Source organism: Pongo pygmaeus, chromosome X (genome assembly GCF_028885625.2).
Source record: "Pongo pygmaeus isolate AG05252 chromosome X, NHGRI_mPonPyg2-v2.0_pri, whole genome shotgun sequence".
NCBI classification, from domain to species: Eukaryota; Metazoa; Chordata; class Mammalia; order Primates; family Hominidae; genus Pongo; species Pongo pygmaeus.
This window is the reverse complement of record NC_072396.2, coordinates 127456982-127482265: the sequence shown is the minus strand read 5'-3', so window position 1 is coordinate 127482265 and position 25284 is coordinate 127456982. Positions and strand designations below refer to the sequence as shown.

The following is a 25284-nucleotide window of genomic DNA, read 5'->3' as shown; positions in this document are numbered from 1 at the left end:
GTTAGTAGCAGCAGGGCAAAGGGAGGATACTAGGGCTTTTTTCTTCCATAACGCATTGCTTCCCTTACATGTATTGAAGAATTTAACTCTGAGCAAACCAGAGATTTTAGCATCTCAGTTTGAGCCAAGCAGCCCTAAATACCACATCTTTATTTTTTCCTAGCTTAATTGGAGAACACAATCACAGTTCTGAGACCATGTATATCTTCAGGACTCATTCACTGAGGCTGTCAGAGGATCTGCTTGTCCTCACTAATTTTGAGCTCAGAGATTTAACATGTCCCCAAACAGCCTCGTTTCCTTTAATAACCTATCATTGCCTTAACAGTCATAAATGTATTGAACCTTATCTAACAGTATTTATATTTTCAGCTGGCACCAACTCTGGGCTAAGGGGTTCCATATGTTTACTTCCCACTGTGTAAAGTAGCCTTGATTTTGACTTGCCCGGAATTTGTTCCTTTCAAGCTTCCAGAGTGGGGAGATCTTTTTTGCGGCATAACAGGAATTGGTGAACAAGATTCTTTCCCCTTTCCTTCCACCTTGCTGATTTCAAACTATGGGCACTTACCCCAGACACAAGAGGCCCAATTTTGGCGGGCCCCACCTGGTGAACATTTTAGGTGCAGCAGCCCATGATCTTTGCAGCATGGCAGAGCTGTCCAGTTGTTTTCCCTGATGCTTCCTGGCCAAGGCAGGTAGTCCCTTTCAGCAGGACCTGTGGGGGTGACAAGGTGAGGGCAAGCTGCTTCTGGCCATCGGTCTCCTTCAGTGGAAGGGCGGAAAGGGGGCACTTCAAGATTGAGGGAAGAGGGTGAACCTTGATGTACACTGTCCAGGCCACAGTGGCAGCTGGGGAAGCCAGCCAAAATTCTGGGGAGCTAAGACTAGTGAGACCACATTTGAGTTTATTGTATTAACACATTTCACACTACATTTCTTAATGGCCTGCCTTGTTGGAAGGCATTTTTAGTCACCTTTGGAGCTCGCTATTGAAAAACTCCTTTCTTGTTTCTTTTGAAAATAAGCTTCTGTGCTGTTGAAGTTGAAAAGGTTGTCAGATGGAAATGTTTATGTGCTCTCATCTCAGCTAAAAAAATGTAAAGATGAAAGTATCCAACACATATATTTACTGAGTACCTGATGGGATATAATTCAGGAAATGCAGCAATATCTGAGCTGCCATCGGTGATGCAGCCCTTGCCTGACGTGGGCTGTATGCATGCCAGCATAAAATGAATAGTCCTCTGACTGTAATCAATTTACTTGAATCAAACAATTGGCAATTGTATTTTTAAGCAACTGATAATTTCATCTACTATACCAAGTTTTCCAAAAACACATAACTGAGGACTGACTGCAAAGGTAAATATTAACAATCAAAGAAAGACCATGTGCTACAGTGGTCATTGCCGGGGATGACAGCAATCTCTTGGGAATCCGGCCAAGTCTGAGGTCATTCGCCCTGACTGAATCCTCCCCCCACCCATCACTTTCCTACATCTTTACTTTCCCTCACCTGGAATGAAGTTGATAAAAATACAATAAAGCTATGTTGTATGTGGCTTATCCTTGTGATAAAACCCCAAATAATCAGTTACTACCAACATGGATGCCACAAATAACTATTTTTTTCTTTACTACTTTTTTTTTTTTTTTTTGATGAAGGTCAACAAATAAGGATCTGCAGTGATTGCTTTAGGAATGTGTTTGGGAAATCAAGAGACATGAATTCTAGTTTCATTTCTGTGACTGGCTTTGTGACTTTGAGATCTCTCCTCTTTGAATCTTTTTTTCTTAAATATAACATTAAGATGACGGACTAGATGATCTCTAAGGTCCCTTCTGTCTATAACAGTCTATATTTCCAATACAAGGAATTTTATTTTAAAAATATCTTCCCAGGCTCACTGTATTCAGCCTAGTCTCCTGCACCCTCTGCATCTCCAGTCCTACCATACAACAATCATGTTACATCTACTTTTATATACTTAACAATTATACTTCACTTCATAGTTTTCAAAGGACTTTCACATTTATTCTCTCATTTGATCTTCATAACATCCCTATAAGCTACACAGCTCAAGTATTGCTATCTCCATTTTGTAGATGAAGAAACTGAGACACGGACTACTGAAATAACTCATGCAAGGACATAGGGCTAGATAATAGCAGAGATGGAACAAGAACTCAAGTTTTTTGGCTCCAAATCTGGTGCTTTATTTCCCTTTGGCAAATGTAATAATAATGGCAACTAATCTTTGTTGAGTATTCACTTTCCACATATTTGATCTTTTAATTTTTACCACAGTGGATACTAATATTTCCCCCATTTGTCAGAAAGAAAAACTGAGGTTTAGAGGGGTTAAACTCCTCACCCAAAGCTATACAACAAGAAAGAGATAGATCCAGGATTTGAACTCAGAGAGTCTGGCTTCTGATCATAACCACCATTGCTATATTGCCTGTTGAGTTATATAACATGTGCTTTAAAGAGGATGGAAAGTCAAGTTTTCACTTTGGTTGCCCTACCCGGTGGAGGAATAATGATCATCCCAAAAAAGACCAGAACAACTAAAAGTCAGCAAATATTTATTACATATTTACTGTGTGTTCAGATCTGTGATAGAATGTAGGTTATTAGAGGAAGTTGAGGTATAATTGTAAGCTTTAGTGAATTGGGAATCCACCTCAATGCATAAAGTTGTATAATGGTTGCATGTGTGTGTGTGTGTGTGTGTATGTATGTATGTGTGTGTGTGTGTATATGTATATATATGGGCTTATATATATAATAGGACTTATATGTATATATATATAAGATATATAAATATATGTACATAAGGTAATGGTTTTATATGTACATGTGTGTCATAAAATAACTGTGATACAGTAACACAAATATTAAAAATCAAAATTTTAAAGAACACTTAAAGAGTCTGGACAAATGCTTCCAATATAATATAAAGTAAAAAGGCAGGATACAAATCTGAACACATGTTAAAACTTAATTTTGGGTGATTTTTAATTTACCTGGGTAATTTTTCTTCTTTATATTTTTGAAGCTTTTTGTTTGTTGACAATGAGCAGAAATTAATTTTACATTTTAAATTCTATAACAATAAAAGTGTTTTCCACATTAAAAAAATCAGGTAGGGGTAATATGACTTACTAGAGAATAAGAGAATTAGACAATTCTCTTATTAGACAATTAGAGAAAAAGAGATAACAGAAGGTAGTAAAGTAATAAATCTGTGGTGTTACTTTAGTACAGTTTTCTGATGATAAGGCTGCAAAACATGGTGGAAAAACCCCACTCTGAGAATCTGTTAGTCTAGATGCTCAACTTACTTCTGCTACTAGAGAGCTGCATCACCTTTGGCAAATCTCTTTTCCTTTCTTGTTCTTATTTTCCTCATCCACAAAATGAGGTAATTAGATTAAAACGACTTGATCCAGCTCCAACGGTCTATGATCTGTAATAGGACTTCAAGACTTTGTTTTGCTCATTTTTGACTATAGATCAGAGGGTAAATTATGACAGGTTAACATTGGAGGCACTAAATGGTAGATACAATTAATTGTGGCCCCTGAAACTCATGTTTTACTGTATTTCTAATTAACTTGCTGTGGATTTATTCTTCCTCTCTGCCACCTATTTAAAACTGACAGTGTTGTCATTTTTATATATGTCATTGTGCAGCAGTGAAAGCTAAGAGAATAAGGATTATGTTGGGAAGACATCTTAGAGAAGTGCCAAAAGTTGGAAAACCTGCATTACAACCTCAGCTCAGTTATCAATTAGCTGTGTGACCTTGGGCTAGTCACTGAGCATCTCTGTTCCTCCTCTTCAGTTTCTTCATCTGAAAAAAGATCAGTGATTCCACATGAAAATATAGGAATAGACTTGAATAGGAAATGAGAAGAGGAGATGATACTCATGGATTATGGGTACACTGGGATATGAAGTGGCTAAAAATTGCCTTTGGTCATAACCCAGGTTTTGGCCTGCTGGATACAGCATGCCGTTAGATACAGAATACAGAAGAAGAGAGGGGAGCAAAAAAATATATATATATTTAAAAGACCAAAAAGCCTGGTGGTCCTTAGCAGGATCCTTTCTCATGAATCTATGCTTATGGAATCAGCTAGTTAACCTTTGCTCTGGAGAGAATAGAGACTAAAATGCTGGAAAATCACATTAGCAAAATTTCTCTTTTAATATTTTCCGTATCTCCTTCCTTTGCTGTTTTCAATCTGACTTAGGCAAGCAACATCAAAAGAAACAAATCCATCCACTCAAACCAATATGTTCTTAACTTCCACTCACACATCAGCCTTAATTTAAAGACTCAGAAAACTCTTGGCTGGGAGAGCCCAGTTGGAACTACATTTTTCCTAGTCTGAGTGCAGGATCAGGATCCAGGATCTGGGATCCACTCTTCCACTCTCCCACTTTAAACACATTAAAATAGAGGTCACATTTGAAGAAAGATTATTCTTTCCTTTGAGCCAGCAAGTGCTAAGGTTATCATATTACTATCCATGCTGCTTTACCCAAATCATATCCAGTTTAGAGAAAAAAAATATCAGAAGGGATCATGTCCTTCTGGTCAATTCTACTTAATGGTGGCATGATTAGGCTTAGTGGTATGTGTGCCCTGGCTTTTTTGAGGCATCAAGCAAATTCTTTCTTTCTCCACTTTTTTTTTTGTCCCCAGGCAAACCTCTTATGCCCAAGGCAGCATTGTGGGTATTCAAAGGTGATCTCATCCGGCTTCTTTTCAGCTACAAATTCACAGGGCGTACAGGTTAGTTTGAAGGGCTTTCGGGATAGTTAAGAATATCTTCCACAGTTTGGTTCTGACTAATTCTATTCCTTACCAACCACTTTGCTACTCTGTGTTAATATATTGAACACATATGTTAGACATTATGGTCAATATTTTACATGGATGATCCCAATCTTCACAACAACTTTATAAGATAGTTACTATTATATTTATTCTCGTTAAACAGATGATGGAACTGAGGCTCACAGAGGTTCTGTAATTTGCTCATGGTCATATGGCTAGGAAAAGAGCCAAGATTAGAATGCATTTAGTAGCTCTTGCACAAAGTATACTGAATGCTTGTAAGAGGTTGTGATATTTAGTGGAAGAATTGCCTAGACTCAGAGATGTTCCAGAAGTGCATCTCTGTTGAGCTTTCATCATATGAATGGCAAGCAACTAAAAGGATTATCAACTGCTAAGTGGTCACTAGGAAGTAGAAAAGAACAAAGAAATAGGTATGTGCCATTTGTGTGCCAGGGCAGTGCCTGCTCCAGAGGAGAATGAACAGTATGGAGGGCCTCTCTTGGGCTCTTGACTCCAGGGCCCACGAAGAAAGCTCACTGATGGCCCTGGCACTGCTTTAAGTGTTTACATGCATTTGTGAATTATTTTATTTAAAACTCTCAACAATCCTTTGAGGTAAGAACTATTATTATCACCACCTTATAACTGGGGAACCTGCGGCACAATGAAGTTAAGTAACTTGCCCAAGGTCTCACAGCTAGTAAGTGGAAGAGTTGGGATGTGCAAGGATAAGCTACAACTGGCTGAAACACTAATCATTGATTTCAAGGATTCAATATTTTTATCACAGGCTCTCATAAAGGCAGAGAGTAGATGAATATGAAGAGGAATTTCTAGATATAGAATTTGAGGAGCTTCATTTTGGATGGCCTTTTCTCAGTAAGAAATGAAATGAGATGGTAAGAATTGGACAAGAGTTAATGACACAATGTCTTTGTTGTTGTTTGTTTGTTTTTTTTTTGAGATGGAGTCTCGCTCTGTCCCAGTCTGGAGTGCAGTGACACGATCTCAGCTCACTGCAACCTCCGTCTCCTGGGTTCAAGCGATTCTCCTGCCTCAGACTCCTGAGTAGCTGGGACTACAGGCACACACCACCACACCTGGCTAATTTTTGTATTTTTAGTAGACATGGGGTTTCACCATGTTGGCTAGGCTGATCTCAAATTCCTGACCTCAGGTGATCTCCGGCCTTGGTCTCCCAAAGTGCTGGGATTACAGGCCTGAGCTGCCACGCCCAGCCGATAGAATGTCAAAGATAGAAGTCACAAACATCATCCAGAGGAACCTCCCTAGTTTACAAATGATAAAAACTAGAGCCAGAGATAGGTGTGATTTATCCAACGTCATCCAGGCAGTGGATATCACAGCTGAGACTGGAACCCAGATCTCCTAATTTCTGTCCCATTGTTCATTCCACCACACTCCTATTGCTCTTACAACTTTTACTGTTTTCCAAGGCCATAAGAAACATGATATCTCAAATGTTCTGTTACTTATAGTTTATTTCATAAGACTTCAACATAAATTGTGTGGTGTATATATGGGTCAGTTAGTCTTAATCTATACTGTAGGGGTGGTCAGTTACCCTCATTTGGAAATACATAGACCAGGAATAGTAATTTAGCATTTAAAGAATTCTAATCAAGAAGTGATCGTAACAATCACCTCAGGAGTTTATCTCCAATGAGCACCAGAGGCTTTGTCAATTAACATTAAACTTCTCATTGGTGAAATTAATAGTGTACAACATATATAGATTGGCTAGAAGTATGGTAGAGGGGTTCCCAAATTAGCATAAAGAAAACATAAGCATCTAGTAAGCTCTATAATATTATCCCTTAGAAAAAATGGTACTGTAGGTTCAATTTGTAAATTGTCCTGTGGACAGCCACTGATGGGGATTTTTGGTTAGCTGAATCCTGCTACTAGAATGTTGTCTTGTGTGCCTCAAGTAAACCTTCATGCAAGGTGTTGTTGTAGCACCTAGAAGCAAAGGGAGCTGAATTTGACTGGGTCTACAGAACTGGATATCGAATTATTTTATGTCAATTTGCTATTATTTTAATGGGAAGTAGAATATTGTCTGAGTCTTGCTGTTATAGCTGGTAGTGATGTTAATGGGGAGAAGATCTATAGCCTCACTAACTATGGCAGGCTATTAATATCCAACAAAAAGTACGTAATGATTGTCAATGACCAGATTGGGTTAGGTTAGTTTACAACTCCAAACAACTACTACATCTCTATTTTAGACCCTGGTCTAAAGTTGGTGAGCCTCTTTCTCAGAGTATATGGGAAGTTCCTACCTTGGGTGGCTGTTGACATAGCCTTACTTGACCCAGTGGCCTCCCAGTTGTGGGCCTGGGGTTTGCATGTTCTAGAACCTAACAAGTTGTCCCAGAGCACAGCCGCCTCCGCCAATGGTGATGTACCTCTTCTGATCTGCTGAGCGCTTATTAATGACCTTGTGCCAGCATTCTGACCTTGCTGAGGGCCTCCGCATTGCCTGGGGGAAGGTTAGTTAGAGTCAAGCTGGCACTCAGTCATGAAAAGCTACTAGATATAGAGTGTATGTACATGGGAGTATTTCCACAAAGGAGAAAAAATTCTACCATATTGAGATACTTTGATGGCACACTATAAGAAGAAAGTCAAAATAGAGTTTTTACTGAGAAGAGCTTTTCTCTCTGCTGTTCTCAGTAGTTATAACTACCAGTTAATAGAGCTTCCCTCAATCAGTAACCTAGCTGCTAAAAGGAGGTGTATAGTATAGTGCAGAGGTCAGGAATGTGTACTTTCCACTCCCAGGCCCTCTAGGTCCTGTTGCAGGCATTTTGTTTGAATGCAACAAATTGAATTTGAACATCTTCAGGCAGAAGCATGGACTCTCTGGATTGCCATAGGCCCCACCACTCCCTATTATAACACACCTGGTCCAATTACCTACCACTTTTATGTGATCTGCATAGCCCCTATATGCATTTGAAATTTCAACCCTATATGCATTTGAAATTTCAACCCTATATGCATTTGAAATTGATTCAGGCTCTAGAGATAGGAAGATCTCAGGTCGAATCCTGGCTCCACCACTTAGCTAGTTGTGTGACCTTGAGCTAGTTGCTTATACATTTTGAACCACCTATGATTCCTCTTTTAGAAAATGGGGATGAGAGTTCCTCGCTTGTGGCAATATTGTGATGATTCCATGAGATAAGGCATGTAAAATGCTTAGCACAGTGCCTTCCATGTGGTACAGCTTTAATAAATGGTAGCTGTTATTATTTTAGCTCTGGTTTTAAATTTGTTGATAGCAAGGATGGGGAGGAAGGCACAGTGATTGCTATATGAACTGATTGCAATATATTTATTTTTAATAAGGGAGTTGGCATTTGTCATGACGTCTAGTTCAGAGCATGTCTGAGGACGAATCATTAGCTAATAAGCAAAGAAAGGAAGAAGCATTGTCAAAATGAAAATAATTCCTTTGTCTCTACTTACCATCTCAAAGAGCATTCTGTTTTATTTCCCTCAGAGACTGTGACTTGAGGCTAGTCTCTTAGTTCTTCCAAGTCTTAGATTTCCAGCCTGAAAGCCAAACTCTCTAATGCTTGCATAGGCCAATAGCACCTCAGTTACACAGAGAAGTAACATATGTGAAAGTGCCTGGCATAATACCTGGTGCTCAGTGGGTATTCAATAAATATTCAATCTGAATCTGTATATCTCTGTAGTACTGGGGCTTTTTAAACCTGTGATTCCTAAACTGACTGTGCATTAGTATCGCCCATAGACCTTGGTAAAATGCTTATCTTGATAGTTTCTGATTCAATACATCTAGGGTATAACCCAGGAATTAATATTTAACAAGCATCTCTGGTGATTCTAAAGCAAGTGGCCCAATTCAAGAAACACTGTTTAATGAACAAGGAGCCTTGGAAACTGCAATGAGGTACTAGGATATTTGAGAATGTTTAACAGGTTCTGACTGACTTTGGACATTAATGGCCTTACTAATCTTAATTGTGCAAGGGTGTTCACCTACACAAAGACCTGTACCCACACCCATACACTTACCCCTCTGTGAGCTGCATCCTGATCCCTTCCTATCTCATTTATCGCCTGTGGCTTGACCCCTTTCTGGGGAGCTACAAAGATGAAGGCCCTGGTTGCAATGAGTAATTGGCAAGGTAGATCAGCCAATCATGGATAATGAGAGGGAATTATTTTTGATCACAACAATTTTTAAAAGCTTAAATTCTCACCATACCTCATCACAAACTGATTTTACCTCTGAAAATTTTCCACAGTAACTGTGGAAAATCCTGAAGCTGAAATCACCTATTGCAGCAAACACCACACACAGAACAGGCAGCAGGCCCACTACCATCAGAAGGGTATGACTTCGGTCAAAGGCAACTAAAATAGTTAAAGATAACTAAAATCTTAGTGAATAAAGTACCAGAATTTATCCATGGAGAAGGTCAAATGTTGAAAAATAGGTGAAGTGCATTTGAGGGAATCTTCCTTATCCTCAAGAGTCTACCAGCGCCCTTCTGAATGCCCGCAATCCATTTGGTGCCTCACTTCCTTGGGCAGGTATCTTGTTCTGGGTCATTTACCTGTCTCGGAAAGCCCCCTCTGAGGATCCTGCAAGGTAACAGGTGGTAAGCTTAACAGAGAATTCTGGTTGAAATATTAATGACTGATAAGGATTTAATTTACTCCCTTCCAGATAGCACGCTTGCATTTTGGCATAGGCTTTCAGTGCAGTAATACAAATAAACAAATTCGTGGAATTTCAGACTAATGGCACACTGTTGGGGGGCAATTTTTCTGGGGAATTTTGCTTTTTTGCGGTCCTCAAATGACACTGGGTAAGCTTTTAATGACTTCCCTGGAGCAGTTCTCGGCTCAGGTCTGCTAGAAAGTGACATTACTTTCCTTCCCTCCCATCAATGAGTGCCTGGCACAGGCCTTGAAAATGGAGTCAATTTTTCAGTCTCTTCGGGAACCAGATAGAATTCAGGTTGTGTTGTACTTCTTGTTTCTAACCCTGTTTAAGGGAAGTCAGACAGCTGAGGAGCAGATGTTACATGCCTCCTTCTGGCATGCCTTGACCCAGAGAAGCAAAGTGGAAAGGCAGTTGGAACCGCATGCCAACCTTCGCTCTCTTGGGCAGGTTGTTTCTAAAAGGGGCACTTTGGGGTATGGCAAGAAGCCAAGACAGTGTCACCCGGGCTCATGAGCTACTTCCTCGCTGAACCTGCCTTTCAGTCCCCACTCCACATCCCTACAATAAAACAACTCTAAATGCTATCATCAGATATCTAGTAATGCCACCTACAGACCTGGCTGAAATGGACACGGGCTTGTTGGGAATGTGACAGATACATACTTGAGTAAGAACAAGCCAAATGTGTCTCTTACAGAATCTTCTTTGGAGGGCAAGAAGATACAAAGATGGATAAGAGCTGGTCTGCGAGAGCCTTTTCCTTTAATGATCACAGTCTCCTTGCTCTGGGCTCTTCTTACTCAAAGTGTGGTTCCAGGACCAGAAGCATTGGCATCACCTGGGAGCTTGCTAAAAATGCAAATTCTTGGGCACCATCACAGACCTAGTGAATCAGAATCTTTGTTTTAACAAGATTCCTAGGTGATTGGTGTGCACATGAAAAATTAACAAGTGCTGTTCTACCCTGAATTGCGCCTCATAGGGTTGAGGGATCATTGTCAGCTGTGTTTCCTCTCTTTATTCTTATCCTTGCTCCCCTGCACCCTCCAAATAAGGACAAATGATGGTTGTGTTGAGGATAATTGCTTAAGAAGCCAGTGACAGTTGGGAATTGAGGAACAGGGAGGTCCAGATAGAGCATGGGATGTAAACACTTCTGTGACCAATAAGCAATTGGAAATCCAGAAGAGAATATGCTGGTTATTTCCACTGGGAGGGAGGCCAGAGTGTATGTTTGAGACAAGGTAAGGGAAGGATGGAGGGAGGAGGAGATACTGCTTAACTACGCTTCCGAATACCTCCAGAGATACCATTTAGTGACTGTGAGAGGGATGTTACCTCTTAAACATGGCATTCCACATACCATCCCAAGGAAAGGAAACTTACAGCTGGAGACATAGCTTCTCTCCCACCCTTATCCTCTCCTATAACCTTCCTTCTGTGCCAGTGCATCTCCTGACAGTGCCCACATAGGCAGGTTCAGACTCTACACCAGCCTCTTTAATAAAATAAATACCTATGAACTTTAGCAGCTTCCCAAATCACCCCCAAAGGCATTTAGATTCAATATGAAGAAGTTGAACCTACAGCTTCCCAAATTACCTGCAAAGGCTTTTAGATTCAACATGAAGTTGAACCTGCCTATGCCTTGGGTGTACTTACACCTAACCTACTATGTGCAGTTAGACTTGTACTTTGGCCTGTAAAAGTCTTCTATGACCAAAGCCAGCTGACCTTTAGTTTGGGTAGAGCGAACAGCCACTCTGAGAGTAATATCCAGAAACACTCCTATTTAAGTATCTTTCCTTGAAATTGAGGCAGTATGTTTCCCATAGTCCCTAGTTTTGAAGCAGATACGCCCCCTGTTACATATATTAACCCTTTACCATTTGTCTGACATTTTCATATATATGAAATATATACCTATATTAGATATAAAGCTGTCACCCCCAAAGTAGAGTGCAGGCCCTACTGCACTCTACATCCTTGTAGGATGGACCAAGAATAAAGATATTCTGGTGGAGAAGGAGAAGTTCTGGGAATTAGGTCTGGAAAAGTCCAGGGTAGAAAACAGTCCCTAGGTAAGTTTATTGTGGATGGGATGCCAGAATCAGGGTCTGGTCAGTGAGTAGGCAGTTAGAGACCAGCAAAGGGGAGTTAGACGAGCTGGACGGATAGAGCAAGAGAAGAAAATAATGGCAATAGAAGAGGTAGAAATATGAGGAAGACAATTTCTGTCCACGTTAACCTTTGTCAAGGACTGACCCTTTTTGGGGGCTGCTGCCTTAGCTCAAGGCTCATCCCACACACAGGCTGAGGCTATCTGTAGCTCTGTATCTGGAGCCCAGACAGTTTCTGAGCAGCTCCCAAGATGGAGGGAATTCCTTTTGTGTCTGCACAACTCCCACAGTGCTGCTGAAGAATACCTATCACCCCCACCTGGGGTTTTAATTGCACCCTCCTGTGGCTATTTTATCTAATAAGACCCAAAGTAACAAAGCCAAAGGAATAAAGTCAAAACTTGATTTTTTAATGGAGCAGGTAAAGTATACAGATTATTTGCTTGACCTTCATTGAAGATAGATGGTTTTATGAAAGGTCCTTCAAATTTATTTTGCAGTCTCAATCTAAGAAGTTGACAGGGAAATCATCTGGATAAGCATGTTTATTAGTCTCCCCCAAAGTTATGGAATTCTATCTTCTAAAATTCTGGCCCTCTCTTAAAATCTATGTCATCATTTAATCCTTAAACCAACTGTATAAAAATGACAAATCTCTTATCCACAAAGGAAGACAAATAACGATGCCGCAGGAGCTTCATTTATTTTTCAATCTGTTAAAATGAAACCAGCCAATCACCTCTGACTACCCATAACAATGAAATTTAAAAATACATCAGGAGCCAAAAACATAACAAAAAGCTCATCGATCCTCCACTATTATCACTCAATCTTAGGGACTAGGGAGGGAAATGCAGAATTAAGGAAATTACCTCTGTAGGGGCAGAAGTAGGAAAATGTGGAAAACTAGTTTCATTTTAGGGAAAAAAAGTTAAAATTGCAGAGAGGAAGAAAAACCATGGCCCATTTTGCAGTAAATGTAGATGGAGAACAAAATAATTCCCTTTATTCCTTTCCTTCAAACCCTTCTCGCTGCTCTCCCCCCTGATTTAGTAGATCAATAGGAAGCTGCCTTCTAGGGGAGGTAATACACTCTGCAGGAAGCTCACCTTTACAGCCTGCTGATTGCCATCTATTTTTATGGCCCAAATGAACAGCATCAGCTTCTTCCCTCCCCCGCCCTATGAAAAATAAATTTAAAAAACTGTAATAAACCTTGTGAAAAGGTGACTTAATTTTTTGACTGGCACCACTAAGGCAACCTCTTCATGCTTCAGGGGGCTAAGCCAGAGGGGCTGAGAAGTGAGCTAAGCCAGCGAGCTTACTGAAGGCTGGCCAGCAGACAGAGGAGAGAGGGAGAGCAGCAAAGGCACAAAGGCAGGGAAGAGGGGGAGTGAGGAGGGGAGTGAGGGAGGGAGTGGAGCCAGAGCAGTCAATGTTGGGTAGTATGGCAAAATCTGTTTAAGGGAAGGAGGCTTGATCTTGATCCCAGGAGTCTTCACCTGGTTTCCAAATCTTACATGGAAAGGACAGACACCAAAGCCAAACCAAGACAAAACAAAACCCACCAAATTGCAAAGAATGGTATCAAGGGAGACATTTCCTTCCCAAATGGACATAAATAGTTAAATTGATTTTGGCAATTATAATAATTAGATAATCAGATTGTGACTCTGTAGGCAAGAGACAGAAACCTGTCTCAGCTAAGTATATTTGGTAATGAAATGCGCTTAGTTATAAAAGGAGTGTGTTCTCAGCAGGTATATTTCAAATGGCTTGAAAAAAATTAATGGAATAAAATTTTGCATCTGATGGGTTACGTTTAGCCAGCAAAAGGGATTTTATCTGGGGCTCCATTAAAGCCTGTACTCGTAAGTCCTATTCTCAATCCCACCATCACCATTGTGCCTCCATCAACAGATTTTTGTTTAAGCCAATGCGTTTAGAGCACAATTCCGTGGTGAATAACCTTTAAGGTTACATTTGCCTTTTCCCTGCTTCTTGCAAACAGTGCGTAATCCACAAGCACATTTGTTGGCTGTAAAGGTGTACAACAGCAATTTTTGCAATGACAGTGCGGAGAGGGAATATGAGATCTGTGTGCTAATGAGCTGACACTGCAGAGGCTGGGGCAGTGTAGTGTGGAGTGCACTACAAGTGCACAGCAGCAAGACACAGGAGGGGACTTCAAGGGAATCGGCGATGTTTCCTGAGGAACCAGGACAGCAAAGCCACACAATGGGACACATCAGTCCCTTGGTGTTTCCATACCCCTGCCCCGAAAGCCTTAGGACTATCAAATCTGTTTTTTAAAGAACAAACATGTAACTTACATGTGTATATATCTCTTTTCATAAATATTGATTGTGTGTCTATGAATGTATGTATCCTGAAGCCAAAGAATTCACACCATTCTTGGTTCTGGGGTTATCTAGCTAAGTTGAAAAGTAAGGCAGCACACTCTATTAATCCCCATGAAATGGGAACATGTGCTTCAAATCAGGTGAGTCTCTTAGATAAACTTCAATCCGTCTCTGAGTTGAGATCCCAAATTAACCACCTTTCAAAGCCAGTGTGGCTCTTATTGGCCTCGTAAGACATGGAATAAAGTTGGAGTCTGTCTTAAGCAAACCTCTTGGGGGTTGTGCAAAAAAATTGGTTTCTGATGAAGAAGAGTCTTTAAATAACTGATGCCTGGGATTCATCACAAGGAAACCTTTCAAATACGTTGTCAGAGGTTGTAGGGGTGGATGATATGGAGGGAGAACAGAGAACAGGGACACATACATGAAAGAATTACCCTTTGTTTATTCTTTGTATATTCATTTACCTGCACACCTACACCCTAGAAAGTGTGTGCCTGCCTCAGGATTGAGGGTGCAGGAAAGATCGTGAGAAGAGATCAATTCTAGTGCTAAGGGAAGTTGAAACTAGGAATTTTGCATAGGAATAAGGGAAAGTTTCTTTAATTTTTGCCAGCCCATTCCATATTGAACCAGATAGGAGAGGTGGTTGGCCAGATTGACTCATCTGTGGTTTTCTGGAATTCTCCCTAGGTCTCCAGAGAAGGACAGGCCAGAGGATACAGAGATTTCTCTTTGCACAATTAGGGCGATCATTTGGAGGAGTGGAACCTGGGGGTCACCTGTCAGGCTCCAGCACTGAACTAGAATTTCATGCCAGTTGGAAATATTTGATCTCCACTTCCACAAGAAAAAGTACAATCAAAGCCAGGGGTAGAAATGAGAAACGCCTCCAGGGCTTCTTTGGTCCCTTGAAATACTTGGTTTCTGCATTCCAAGACTATGGTTAGACGAGTCATCTTTCTCATACTAAGCTACCAAGCAGCAGCTGCCTGGAGACAGCTTTGAGATCTGGCCCCCATTCAATGATTGTGACATTCAGAGATGACTGTTTCAGGGACCAGAGAAGATGACAGCTTTCCTCCTCTGTCTTCAGAGAAAGCAACAGGCAGCTGGATACACAACACTGGTTTCTTTTTATTATTATTATTATTATTATTATTATTATACTTTAAGTTTTAGGGTACATGTGCACAATGTGCAGGTTAGTTACATATGTATACATGTGCCATGCTGGTGTGCTGCACCCATTAACTCGTCATTTAGCATTAGGTATATCTCCTAATGCTATCCCTCTCCCCTCCCCCGCAACACTGGTTTCTAGCTATTTTTCCTGCGTATGTCTGTGCATGCATACATGTGTATTTGACATAACTAAGGGCAAGGTCACATTTTCATTTTCTTTTTCTTGTTGCCCAGTGAGCCACACTCCTTCTCCTGAACTCTCAAGCCCCTAGCCACAACCCAGCCTTGTAAGTGGAAATGCTATGAATTTACGGTGAGGGATTTTGATCAATTTCTTTTCCTTTCCCATGGTTGTTCTCTTATTGCCCTGAGAGGTAAGGCAACTCAATACCAATATGGATGACTTATTGCCTTTTCCTAAACCTGAGATTTTCACATGGCAAGAATCATTTCTGATTGCTTCTTGAGTGGGGTTCTGACAGTCCAGGGCTGGTGGGTGTCAATCTGGTTTGACCATAAGAACAGGACCAAAAACCTTGGAAATCAATCATTTCTGAGAAATCAAATGGTTCTCTTATCCCAGTTCTCATCAGTGAAAAGACACTGAAGGGAGTTGAAATAAATATTATTTGTTATTAATGATAATAAACCCTGGTAGTTTAATGTATTTAGTTTTAAATCTGTTCTAATTGATATTTAGGAAGCTGCATTTGAGATTCAGCCTCTTGACAAGATCACAGTGCTGCAGGATTAAGAGTCAGATGTGTGTTGTAAATGCTGTGGAGACAGGCTGGGATTACCAAAATAAGATGCAAAGTATAGACAGACATTTCGTAACTTTCACACTAGCTGGAATTAATAAATTCCTATTTTTGTCAATGTCAGAAAGCCAAAGAAAGTCAAATATGGAGTATCTCAGAACATGTTCATATAAGGATCTGTATCTTCAGCTAAAATTTTCTTAAAGCTGACAACTGTCATATTTCTTGCAGAGTATGTTACCCCCATCCCCTTGGCCCAAGTCTTCAAAGCCAAGGAACCTGTGCCCTTGGAGAGAGACCCTTTCAATGGTTTCTGGAAACCATGTATCCTTTGAGGCAGAAGGATTTAAAGAAAGTCATATACAAAGTTTCACCCATCCAAACATAAATATCATTTCTCCCTTGGAAGAGAAAGGGAAAAAACCCCAAATTCCAAACTACATCAGCCATAAAAGCAAAGCATATTTTATACCATATTCAGCCTCATTGTTGTGAAAACTTCTAGTGAAATAAGCTTACATGAAGAATTCTCAGTCTTTCTCATGAAACATTCCATTCAAGTAAAACCATATGTCCAACAGGCTATTAGCCATTTAGGTTCCTTTGGTTGTATTTTACAAAATGTCCCCTTTTCAGAGGAATAATCACCCGGTACAACTAAGGATTTCAGAACTGGCTTTGGGCCTGATGAATTTCTTCTCTTTCCGTATTCAGTTTTCCTGCTCTCCTCCTCTCCTCCTGCCCCCTCCTTGCTCTAAATTAAGAACTGTGTTGTCTTTAACGATCATGGGGGTGAACAACACTAGGGGAGGCAGAACTAGCTTTCTAAATCATCACCTGATCACCATTTTCTCCCCTCCCCTCAGTTTGCTAGGCATTCATCACTTGCAATCAGTTTATAGTCTTATCAGTTCCTATCAGAGCTCTCTCAGTAAGTAAGGTAATATTTGAGGACAGAAAGAGGCCAGGGAACCCAGCCTGTTCTGCCCCTCAAGGTCACTTGTTTGCAGAATTTCTCATATTTTCTTCCTACACATTAGGCAATTGTCAAATTCAGCTCGTTCCTACAGCCAGGCACTAGCTTTAACAGTCAAGTGATGTACATCCTGAATTGACTCAATCAAGAAGCTGCTGCTTCTTTTTTTAATCTCATCTGAAGAAATTTCTCTGAACAACCATGCTATTTTTTTCTTTCTTTCTTTTTTTTCCCGAGTTAAAAAAAAAAGAGAGAGAGTGTTGGAGAAGGAACACACTAGGTTAGCAGGGAGGAAAATGAAACTTTTGCATCAAACACTATTTGGAGCAGACTTTTGCCCACTGTCTTGAGTTTTTCCCACTGTCTTAAGCCCCTCAGCAGTATCATTTGGAGTTGATTTGTGCAGCATGAAACCGGATGGATTAGAGCCCCTAAAATATCTACTGAAGCAATCATCTCCCAGCACATACACAGACCCTAAGTGCCACAAGAAAGATGCAAATGAGGTCCCCAACGTCCCAAAGGGAGGAAAAGCAGATCTACTTACAAGCATTTGTCACAGAAAAACTATTGGAGGAATCCAAGTGATCTACGTGGTAATTCAAATGGAAGGGCTTCTCGGTGGTGTTCTGGTTGGTGTTGTATAACTGCACGGCAAAGCGGAAAGCGCTGTGCTCCTGCACTGTGTTTCTCATGAAAAGTCCACCTATAAGCAAAGGGAACGGAGATTTGGCTTGTGTTCCCCCACCCTAGGGCCAGTTAGGAATTGGAAACAATATAGGTACCAGATACCTCTCAATGATACTGGGGTGTGGGATTGAGGATTGATATTCAACCTATGTGTCTTTCAAGACTTGTGAACTCAGATTTTGGCCAAGAGAAACCTGGCTTTTCTAGACTGAAAAGAAGAGGCTAGAGAGAAGGGAGAAGAGAAGAGGGGGCTGTTTTTGGTTAGGATGATGGAACCAAGAGTGAGACTTGGTTCTTTCTTAGGCGGTAGCCTTCTCTTTTTTTTCTAGTCGGCCCCCCCTCCGCCCCCCGCCCATCCGCACAGCTGGTCATCTTTTCCTTGTGTGAAGGGAAAGGTTGGGAAGAAAAACAATATTGTTCCCCCTGCTACCCCAACCCGTTCCCCATAGCCACCCTCCCCCGTGATAATACACGGGGTTGGTTCAGTAATGGCAAAAATTCTAACTTCTAGACTTGTAAATACGACAGAAGCCAAGATAACTCCCTCCAGGCGCCCAGGAGCCGGGCTCCAGACAGACACAGAGGCAATTCATGAATTCGTGGTCTGCGTGACTTCGCCGCTTGCCCGCTCAGCTCCTAGTCTCACCCCCTTGTCTCACCCCCGCCTCCTACCCCATCCACCACCAACGCCTGCTGTTGCCCGGGTCTGGGAGATCCAAAGTGGGCTCCACCTCCCCCAGCACCAGCCTGTCTCCCGACAGCCGGAGACCACGGACTGAGCACCCCGGGCCCGGGTTATGCGCCCTGGCGCGGCCAGACAGTCGGCATCACCCTGGGACAACTTCCAGGAGCTGCACGCACGCCATGGCAAAGTCCAGAGCAGCGAGCTGAAAAGCCTCGACTCTTCACCCCCTTGCAGCATCCCAGCCTCCTGCTCGCCTCCGGTGCTCCTCTCGGCTCGGAAAACCTAGCAGTTCACCCCCACTAGCCCCAGGAGACCCCTCTCTTGTCCCAGAGGCTCTTCAGACCAGCCACCTCGTTGAGGCTCAGATTCCCCCCGCCCCGCCCCCGCCCCGCACCATCTCTGCCCGGTCCCCGGCCCCAGTCCCAGTTCCCAGGCCACGCAGGACAGGGACCCACCGCAGCGAAAGCCATGCCGGGGCAGTGGTCTCGGGTGAGGGAGAGCCTGGACCGACGGCTGGCTCGCTTGCGCTTACCTATGCTGATGGTGTTGGGGAATCCTCCGTGAGAATGACCCAAAAGCCCCAGGACTAAAAAGAAGACCGCCCGGAGCACGCTTTGCCCCATTTTCTTCTGCCTGGCCATGCTACGCCTAAAACGAAGCTGACAAGAGCATGGGCGCAACTCAGGAGTCGTCAAAATAATAATAGAAAAAGAAAAAGAATTCGCTGGCTCTTACACCCCCTCCCCTTAACTTGCTCTCGCTCACTCTTCCTTTCCACCCCACACTAGTCCTCCTCCTCCTCCGCTGCCGCCGCCTCCTCTTCTTCCTCTTCTTCTCTCTCTCTCTTACTCTCTCTCTTATTCGCTCGCTCTCTCTCGCTCGCTCTCTCTTCCTTTCTTGCTCCCTCTCTCTCCCTCTCGCTCCCAGGATCTCTCACACCCCCTCCCTTCCCCCCACCTCACTTCTGTCTTCACACCAATCTGGAAGGCGGGTTCATTGGCTGCAAGCTGGGTTTGCCAAAGCGATTTCTCTCCCTATGATAAAGAGAGAGAGAGAGAGAATAAAATCCTAAAACAGAACAAAACAAGCAAAACACTGAAAAACAAAAATAGAGAAGCAAAAGAAAGAGAACGAAAGAATAAATTATCAAGACAATCTGAGACTCTCTCCGCGCCCCCCCCCGCCCCGCAAAAGATGGTAGGTCTAAAGAGGGGGGAAAAAAGGAAAGAGCGAAAAGGCTCAGTGCCGGTGAATTGGGCTCTTCCAATTGGGCCGGTAGGGGGATATTGATCAAAGTTGATCTGACGTGGAATTAAAGCCGCACACCGCTTAGCTCTACTGCAAACTGCGGCCCCGGACTGCAAAGCCTAGGCGCTGGCGTTTGTCAACACCGGAGATGGGATCAATAGAAATACACCACTCCTAACGTGGATCAACCTTTCAAGCTGCAACCTCCTCCCACCCTTAAAAAAAAAGAAAGCTGCATTGCCTCTGTGTTTGTGTGTCTGTCTTAAAGGAGGGGGGGCCTTAGGAGGGCCATTAGTGGTTACTCCGGAGTCTTTGTAGAGACTCAGAGAAGCAGTTCCCATCACAATGCGCCCGAAGATGCTGCGCATGCCCGGTCTCTGCCGCTCCGCTTTTACAGCAGAGATCCGAGGGCGAGTGAGCAACCCCCACCCCCATCCCCGCAGCTTTGGGAGGCGTGTCCCTCCCCTTAAACTAGTGCTGAGGCCGGCTTGCGGGGGCACGGGGTGGGCGGTGCTGGGCAGTGATGGGCAGTATGGGGCTGACTTCTTTGGAGAGCATAGGAAAAAGTATGTGCGTAGAGGTAGTAACTAAAAGGTTAATGAAAAGGACGCTCAGGCTCACTGACCAAGGAGGAGGGAGGTGTGGGAATGAGCTGGTCTGGGGGTGGGGATTGAAAGTTGAGGCTGGAGAAAACTGTACCTAGCTGCATTGATCCCTTGGTGTTGCCTCTGGACTTAGCAGCCTAGGCCCCTGACTGATGACCTCAGAGGTTATCAATTCTTTCTGACTCTTCTTCCCCTCTGCTCTAAGGCGAGCAAAGAACCTATGAAGTCCTACAGTACAGACCGGATTTCAGTGACGGGTGGCCTTCTCCATAGCATGCTGCAGATGAACCTCCTGGGCTATAGACTCCTCTCCCTAGCCCCTTTCTCCCGCAATGAGGAAAAAAAATCCTCTTTATCTCTCACGTTTTTCACTTTTACTTTACAGTTACTGTAGAAGGCATGGGTTTTATCCTCCCCACACCTGCTATTTTCCTTTTCATATCCTCTCCTCCTGGTCTAAGTGGAACATGAACTCTCCTGCCAGTGTAAAGCGAACTGATATACATCAGGGATACAATTGGGAATATACAGGGGATAGAAGGACCCTGGAGCCCAGCTAGTATATCAATTGCTACAGAACTTTGGATTTGGCAAGACATAGTCTGGAGCCTGGAACAATGGAACAAAATGGCTTCAAACCAGAAAAATTGTCCTAGGCTCTTCCCAAATTTCTATTCATTCTGATAATGCATAATTTCCTCCCACCCACCACTCATAGAAATCTTTTGTCTCCATTTTGATATTTCACGGACAGGAGTGAAGGAGAAACATGAGAGTCCGAGGAGACTCATCTTTTCAGTGGAAGAAGCATTTGGGCAAAGCGGGTAGCAGAGATAAGGTTGGTCATCCTCTGCCAAATGTAGACAGGGACATAGCATTATTCGGGAACATGGGCTTAGGAGGCATACACGTCCAGGTTCAAGTCTAAGTCCCATCACATACAGGCAGTGTGTGACCTTGAACAACTTTTTAAATCTGAACCCCAGTTCTCTCATCTTCAAAATGGGAATATTAATATCTTTCTTTATAAGGCAATTGTGAAGATTAAGTAAGATAATTGATATGAAAGCATCTAATTCAGTGCCTGCCTCAGAGAAAAATCAATAAATGTTAATTTCCAAGCTCCCTTCCCTCTTTCTCACCTACTAAAAGTGCCCTCTTGTCCCCCAAGTTTCCTCATGCTGTCATCCTCCTCTCTCCTCATATTCCACATAACTTCAGACTCTGCTATCAAGTCTATGCCAATGTTCCACATTAAAATCTTTCCATTGTAGCTCCTCAAAAGGCCCGGGAGACAATCTTTACTAAGATTCTAATGGCAGGCAGTGACAATTTAATATTAAAAATGCCACATTTAAAGAACCTTTACTCTGTGCCAGGCACTAGGTGTTTCTCCTTTTAGATAACACAGTTGAATTTTAATAGGAGCCTTCAATGCCTTGTCCCAAAGGAACAACTTTAATGAGGAGGTTTTAGTTTTGATTTCATGTGAGTGAACAATATATTTTGTACCAGGAGAAAGTGACTTTCAGCATGTCTCACTTCACTCCTGAAAGTAGCCAGGTCCCCATCCATGCTTGGCCAGCCATAAGAGGAGATGGAAGAAAAGATCTGTGGCCATCTTCACTGTCATTTGGCTTGAAGAGTGGTGAGGATGGGTCAGTAACTAAAGATGAGAGGCAGAAAAATATTTTGGTGCCCATGCACTTGAAAACCCTTGAAGTCATGAATGTAAATGCCACCCATCCCTTCCATTGTCATCTTCCCCTGCCCAATACCTTTTTCTACTCTCTTTTGTCTGCTGCCACTCTTTCAATTTGTAGCTGTCAGTGGCAGCTGTTGGCAGAGTTGGACTAGTCTCATCTGAGCCAGCAGGGGCACAGTGGTAGACTAAGCATATTGCTGTTGGTTGAAAAGCCTGTATAATACATGCAAATTCTTTAGCAATCGATCCCTCACCCAAAAGAGCAGGGAGACACTTTATAAACTTCAACTTTGATTTTCCAACGAGGGGTTAGAGATTATACTAGCAGCATCATAGCCACCAGAAGTTGCCAACAAAGCCCCAAACCTAGCTCTCCCTCTGTGGTTAAGAGTATCCCTGCTGAATTTAGGATTACCTGCTAGCCTTAGTACCTATGATTTGTACTTTTAAATGAGCTCTATGATATAGTTTAAATAGCAAGAAAATAACCATTGCAGTGTTTATCAAAAAGTAAAAAGTGTATTTCTCTTCATGAGCTTTGTGCTTGTTTCAGGCTTGAGAGGTGCACTTGGATAAGCATAAAGAACTGTTGGCCAGTGGAATTCTAAGAGGGGATCTATACCATACATTGAGCCTCATACTTGCCAACTTCATAAAAATCAGGAAAACAACAACAGAAATCATCCTATTTCGTTGGAAGGAAACTGCTATACCCTTCAAAGAAAATGAAACCAAGATTCTATATCCTTTGCCTAATGGGAACATAATTTCCTAACCATTTGACTTGATACTTTGATTTCTTCAACAAACATTTATTGACCACCTACTATATGGCAGATTTTGCTAAGCACCAGGAATGTAAGGAAACAAGAAACAGTTTCTGCTTTTCATGAATGTCAAGTTCAAAGGAGGAGCAGATGTATTCACTGGCAATGACAATGCAATATGGCAAGTGCTCTGAAAATGGTAAGCACTAGGTACCATGGCAGCACAGAGGATGGTGTTTAAATATCTGAAACAAGGTACTTCCCTTATCCCAAACCCTTACAAACACAAGATAGAACAAAGTGGTTTCTAAGTACCCATCTTGCTTTTATGTTTGATCATCCTATGATTCCATGAGGTGAGATTATTTTGGGGTTAGAAAACTGTCCAAACTTTAGCCTAGACTCTAATAAAGGAACTAAGCTAGATACAACTGATTCTTTGTGGCCATCTTTTGCACTGTCACTTCCAGATTATTTGGGAAGAATAGAGAGTTTAGCCATATCTGGAGATTCCGGTTGAGTATGACTTCTAAGAAAGCTTAGGTCCTCTGACCTACTTCTCTATAGTTCCATTTTCTCCATTATATCACCCCTCCAGAAACCTCTGTGGAAATCTTCTATCTAAGTGTTGGCCTCCATGTTGTTAAATAAATCTACATCCCTGAGAAGCTAAAATTTCAGACACAGGCCTAGTTGGAGCTGCTTCTGTTGGAAATGTATCTATGAGTCAGGGGAAAAACCTTATTAATTTGGATTTAATATGCCCAGAAATTGATCCACTGAAACTTCTAGAAGGAGACAGTTACACCAAGTGAGTAGTGGCTATGGGAGCAATTGTTTATCCTAAATTATTTTCAGATTAGCTTGCTTTTTATACATGATAAGCGTATTTAGAACTCCATGTTTTCCCTGAAGACATCCCCAGGAGCCATTTGGAGGAGCAATTAATGGGAGATGACCTGGTATTTTTTGTACCTCTCTTCCAACACCTTCCTCTCTGGACTAAACACTTTCACACCACCTCCTTTAAGCACCCTCAGGGTTAGTGACCATGCTTTGAATGGTCCTCTATCTGTTAGAATACTTCATGCTGCAGACAAGAACAAATCCACTAAAACTGATATAAACACTAAGGGAGACACATTGGCTCACATAACTGGAAGGGCCAAAGGTATGGCTGACTTGAGAATTCATTAGACTCAGTAGTTCAATAATTTCATCAAAAACCTAATTTCTTTTCCTCTCTCCTTTCTGTTTCCCTCAAGATGGCAAAATGGCTGTAGGATTTCTTGGCTTCGTATCTATGTCACATCATCTTGTATTAGTTGGCAGTGAATCATGTGACTATTCGTGATCCAATCTTGTGGCCAGGTAATGCCATGCTTAGGCCTGAATTACCTGAACCAGTAGCCATGACATAGGGGACCAGGATTATGACCCATCTGTGCAGTTTAGTGTAGGGTCAGTCTTCCCACCACCACCAAATTACATGATTGATACACAATGAGGGAGAGAGATATGGAGGTTGGGAAACAATCACAATAACCACTGACATCCCTGTCTTCCTGAAGGCCTGCTCCCTGGGAATTGTGAGTGGTAATAATTTTATTCTTCAAGTGTCTACAGGCCCCTGAAGACTTGCCGAAATGGTTTGTCTTTGGTCTGTTGTAGGTAGACTCCTCAATGGTGAGATCCTTCTGTTACTTTAGTAGCTCAGCCCCCTAAATTTAGTTCAAGATGCATCTGCCTGATATTTTAATTCTGTTCTTAACAGAGTTATGTTATATTGAGAGTGCAGGGTGAGAAACTAATATAGAAATAATTTCTTTTCTAGGCAAATAGGCTTCTAGAGACTTTCAGGTAAAAATCTAGAGATTCCTCCACACATTCTCTTCAGGATAAGCAGAGGTGTCACTCTACAGACTATGAAACTGAGGAATCAGAGAAATTAAGTGAATAGCCCAAGGTCATACAGCCATGTGTTAAGGATTGGCATTTCTTATCCCTCTAGGGCTTTATTCACCAGACCAGAGTTTCCTTCATGCTGTGATACTGAGGATGTGGATAGAACTGAATCATAATAAACACATTCTGCTGGGATGGTTACATCTTAGCAAGTAATTATCCCCTGGTAGACTCTGAATGGGCTTAAAAACTGTAGATGGAAATCACATGGCTTCAGGACTCCCACTTCTCACAAAGTGACATTCTTATAAGCTGCAATGTCTCTCTGATGGGAAGTGTTAATTTATTGTGAATTATTCCAGGTTACCTCCCAGAGATAATATTGTTGACATTTTTATTAATGTATACCATTTTACCCCTCTGGGAAGGTTAAAAAATAATTACTGGGAAACAGCATAGGCAAGTCAGGGGGAAATTAACCCCCAAACTAAAACTAGCCCCTCCTCCCAGCCCTACCTGGGGAGGGGTTGCATGTTTGAGTAGATTTGAGAGTTCTAGAGATGTTGAGGAATTATTGGTGCCAATTGTTTGAGGAGCTATGCTTTATACTCAACTGGAGAAATTTCCAGTTTTTGAAGTACTTATGAAAATTGGAAATTGACTCTGGATTCTGAAACTTACAT

At 42.1% G+C, this 25284-nt stretch overlaps 1 protein-coding gene across 4 annotated transcripts in view; it reads right to left on the bottom strand.

Annotated features, from left to right (window-relative positions):
* The window catches only part of GRIA3 (glutamate ionotropic receptor AMPA type subunit 3), a 306145-nt gene extending 286569 nt beyond the window's left edge, over window positions 1–19576 (bottom strand). For 2 of the 4 annotated variants that reach the window (XM_063660409.1, XM_063660410.1), the window contains exons 1-4: window positions 19334–19576; window positions 18904–19030; window positions 17544–17702; window positions 572–718 (exon numbers count right to left, since the gene is read on the bottom strand). In XM_063660409.1, the coding sequence (XP_063516479.1) occupies window positions 572–718; window positions 17544–17702; window positions 18904–19012 (415 nt within the window). In that variant the 5' untranslated portion in view covers window positions 19013–19030; window positions 19334–19576. Of the gene's footprint in view, window positions 1–571; window positions 719–17543; window positions 17703–18903 lie in introns of all 4 variants that reach the window. The other 2 variants (XM_063660408.1, XM_054471451.2) reach the window with 2 other exon arrangements.
* Between the last annotated feature and the right edge of the window lie 5708 nt (window positions 19577–25284).